The 3,979-nt window shown below is 35.9% G+C and overlaps 1 protein-coding gene across 1 annotated transcript; it reads left to right on the top strand.

Moving 5' to 3' along the window:
* Positions 1 to 3,029: 3,029 nt before the first annotated feature.
* Positions 3,030 to 3,947, top strand: VTP21DRAFT_6771 (uncharacterized protein; the record flags this gene model as incomplete). The annotated part of the gene is made up of 3 exons (XM_069397438.1): positions 3,030 to 3,243; positions 3,309 to 3,681; positions 3,746 to 3,947. 3 exons carry the CDS (start codon positions 3,030 to 3,032, stop codon positions 3,945 to 3,947), a joined length of 789 nt encoding a protein of 262 aa, XP_069246587.1.
* Positions 3,948 to 3,979: the final 32 nt, after the last annotated feature.

The raw sequence follows: 3,979 nt of genomic DNA, 5'->3' as shown, positions 1-3,979 counted from the left end.
TTATCACCCTGCGACACGGGTATAAAGCGGTTGACCTCGTTATTCCCGTCCGCCTACCCACAGGTGACTTTTCTTGTATTGCCATACAAGTTAAGAACCGGCAGGTAGAAACATCACGTGAAATAAGCTCCAACATTATGGCAATGGAGTCGAAAGTACGAGGATGGTTTAAAGACCCTCCTCCAAGACACCTTAACCTCTATATCTCTCTAAGAAACTCAAATATCGCAGTGGGAGGGTCCATTTCTCTAACACCCATCAAAAAGAAACCTGGAACTCCAAGTTATTTGCTTATATGCAATTACCGTTCATTTGCCTTTACACTCAGATTTTTGAGCGAGGTGGAGAAAATAGTCGACTCTCGGCTCCTGGTCATTCCCGTTAGCATACGCAGAATGACTTATCGCGACGACAAAGAGATTGAAATGGCAAAAAATGAGCCAATAGATAGGTCAAATCACATATATTCATTTCTCAATAATTAATCGCCCATTTTAGTGAAATTTTTCGAAATTTGAATCAGATATTTCATTCAATTATGTTTTATATTTTAGTTTTAACAATATTATATAAAAAATACAAAATAGCTAGACATTATTTAAATACTGGGGGTATAAATTTAACGAAAACTCAAGAGATGGAATAGGTTAAATAATGTATTCCCAGTAGGAAGTCGGGGTAAGGAATAAACTCGGAAACACATGCAGGAAAATGACGTAAAACAAACATACGGAAAGTGAGCAATTCCCTAAGTTGACTATCACTTATATGGAAGGTAATTGTTGCTCAATTACACCAGGTTTATAAACGATATTAAGCCAATAATGTATAGAATTATTTATTCAATTAATATTTAAAAATACTTTTTAATGCTGCGTTAGCATTTACAAATTATGCCCTGTTTTGCCTGGTGGTTCGACTATTTCGGGCTCTCGTTTTTCTGTAGGTTCGTGTAATCCTCTTGACCCTGCCTACCTCGTTGCCCAATTCTTCCATGGAGCTGATTCCTTTGGCTTTCCTTTTTCCTGTGCGCGCATCAGTTGTTGCAACCGGATCCTTCTGCATACCATCTTTTTCTTTTGTACCTGCCGAATCTTCTACTTCTTCTCCTTTAGTCATTCTGGAACGTAGTGGATACCCCTCAGTACATATACCTAATACAAAAGAAAAAGCAATTACTGTAACTATTATTGAGGATATAAATTATAAGAAAAATATATGGCTATACCGCCTTTAAGCTTAATTTTCCTGAAAATATTCGTGGAATCCGAGTCCACAGCCCTCTTTTCTATTTCGATTGGGAGTGAATTTTCATCATTATTGAGCTCTGGTTCAATGCGGTATTCCTTTATTCTTTCCGACTGGTATGATCCTAGCATAGATAATTAAATTACAATACTTTCCGAACACTTTATACTTTCTTCATTAGTAAAATATTCCCTTACTTTTATTATGAAAGATTTGCTTTATCCACTCTTGTATCGCCCAATCTGATCGAGTTGCTGGAAAATCCTTATGATCCTCTTTAAACTATTTTACAGTTTTATGATTGAAATTGTAATGAAATAATCAAATACAATTGCTACAGTTTACCTTTCGAATAACTCTTTTGATTGTCAAAGGATCCTGAGATTTGAATGACTTACTAAAATCAAGTTTAGCATTTTCCATTTTACTGCGTAACCTGTACTGAAATAGAACACCAACAAGGATGGTAGCTTATATTCAGCAATGCAAATAGTCTCCAGTAAATGGATGAACTTACGCGATATCTCCTTACTTTTATTGAAGAAAGTCCTAAATATTCACCGACGTTTATGTAGCTCTTTTTATCTGAAAGAAATGGCTTATTGATACATTGCACTCCAGTCTTTTCAATATTGAAAGACGACTCATTGGATAGTAAGGTGAATTGGTAGAAACTTTTTCAGAAATGCAAGTATTTTACCCGATTCATTTTTGAACTTGCATCAGTTAAAATACGTTTTGATCGGTCTTCCTTTGCAGACTCCTTTGCACTTCTATCACTGTCTCTGTAGCCAACATAACCATCAATATTGACGTTTTCCTCCTCAGGAAGTAGTTGACTTGGTCCTAAGCACTCAGAGAGAAGCGATAACACCATTTCTGGCGTAAATTTTTTAGCTAATAAGTTTACTAGCTTATCATTGAACTCTTTCTTGTTCGAATCCGAGGAGAGATCTTGCTTCTCTGTTGGCATCTGCAAAAATAAAGGAAATATATAAAGAAAAATAAATGGAAAGTGGGGATATCAAGGTTAGAGCAAGAGACAAATTGTTCTTTAGCAAAAATTGCAAAAATAATTTCGATGTTTTAAACGACTAAGTTATTCTTCTCACCCATCATGTCATAGAAAATAAAGTTATTCACTATTACTTTTTTGATAGTTTGTTGTTTTTGAAAGATGCATTTTGAGTTTGCGATTAACCATATTGAGTCGGTTATTGATTTCTTATTTACGTATCAAGCAAGTCAGATCAGCCATTTTCCTAACAAAGAAATTAGATTGCAACCACTGGTTAAATGATTCCAATCTAATTTGATCAAAGGCGTGGATTTAAAGGAGGTATTTCAACTAACATGACCACCCAAGTTACTTATAATTTGTGATTACAGTATATTCAAGTCTTAAAAAGACATACTATAAAGGTTGATTTTTTCATTTTCAAATTTGATCTTCGAGCTACTATTTTTGAAAATATTGGCTATTAAATCGAATTAAAATCAGTCAGCAACTATCGATTCTTTTTTCCACTTGATTCGTATTTTAATCCAAGTTTATAGCATATAAATGCCTCGAAAACAAGTCGAATGTCTCTGCCCTTTATGCAACGGTAAAATGGTAAGCATTTCAACACGATCGAGACATGAGCGACAACTGCGAGAGTTGATTTATAATTTGCCTCACTCTGAGGAAGGCTGTTATACAGAAGTAGCAAATGATCGAGAAATTTTCAGGTTGATCACAAGGAGCATCTTTATTGATGATCGAGCTATCCTAAAACTAAATGTTTTTCAGATCTAGTGAAGAGCCATTTGATTATACTACAGGTAATGATATTGGACACCATCAATTCATGGATGAGGACCATGAAGATCGAGCTGGTTCTGAATCTTCCGATTCTACACAATACGAAGAAGAGAGCGAAAGAGTTTCAGAGTCGAATGACGAAAATCCAAGTGATATTAGCTCCGAAGAGGAATCAGAAGTAGAAGAGTTATGTAAGATGCAAAGCAACTCAAGTTATAATTCTGGGACAGCATGTTAATCTAAATTTTGTCTCAAGTAGATAAGATGAACGAAGAGACTATTAAAGCTATTGAGTTGTTTAAATTAAAGATCAAACACAGTCTAAGCGACGAAGCATATGAAGATATATGCGAATTATTAGGCATAGGTGGCATCAGTCAATTCAGAATTAAGAAAATGTTGCAAGCATATGTGGACATTAAGCCTGTATTGACTGATTGTTGCGTTAGGTCCTGTGTTGCATTTACCCGAGAGTACTCTCATCTTGAGAGTTGTCCACTATGCAATGAGCCCCGATATGACCAGGTGTCGAATCGGACAAAGCGGGCACGAAAGGTCTATCCCCACTTTCCCCTAATTCATCGGCTTCGTTTGCAATACAACAATCCAGAGCGCTCTGAAGCCTTAAGGTATCAACTTAATGAGTCGAACTTCTTCCATTCTCATTTGTCTCTAATGCTCGCACGGTATTAGATATCGTTCGCGTTATGTGGAACGTTCAGAGTATGATAGTTCAACAGAAGTATCCCCTGGTTATTCTTATGGGGATATATTTAATGGCAGACGTTATAAGGAACTGGTCCAAGACGGATATTTTACAGACTTGCGTGATATTGCGCTTTCTGGATCTACCGATGACTACCAAATCTATAGACAGTACATAATCTCAAAATAACATAAAAGGTTTTTAGTTTTTTACATTGTCAC

Source organism: Calcarisporiella thermophila (assembly GCF_041956535.1).
Source record: "Calcarisporiella thermophila strain CBS 279.70 unplaced genomic scaffold VTP21scaffold_29, whole genome shotgun sequence".
Taxonomy (NCBI): domain Eukaryota; kingdom Fungi; phylum Calcarisporiellomycota; class Calcarisporiellomycetes; order Calcarisporiellales; family Calcarisporiellaceae; genus Calcarisporiella; species Calcarisporiella thermophila.
The sequence above is the reverse complement of the archived record's forward strand: the minus strand, read 5'-3'. Positions and strand labels throughout refer to the sequence as shown.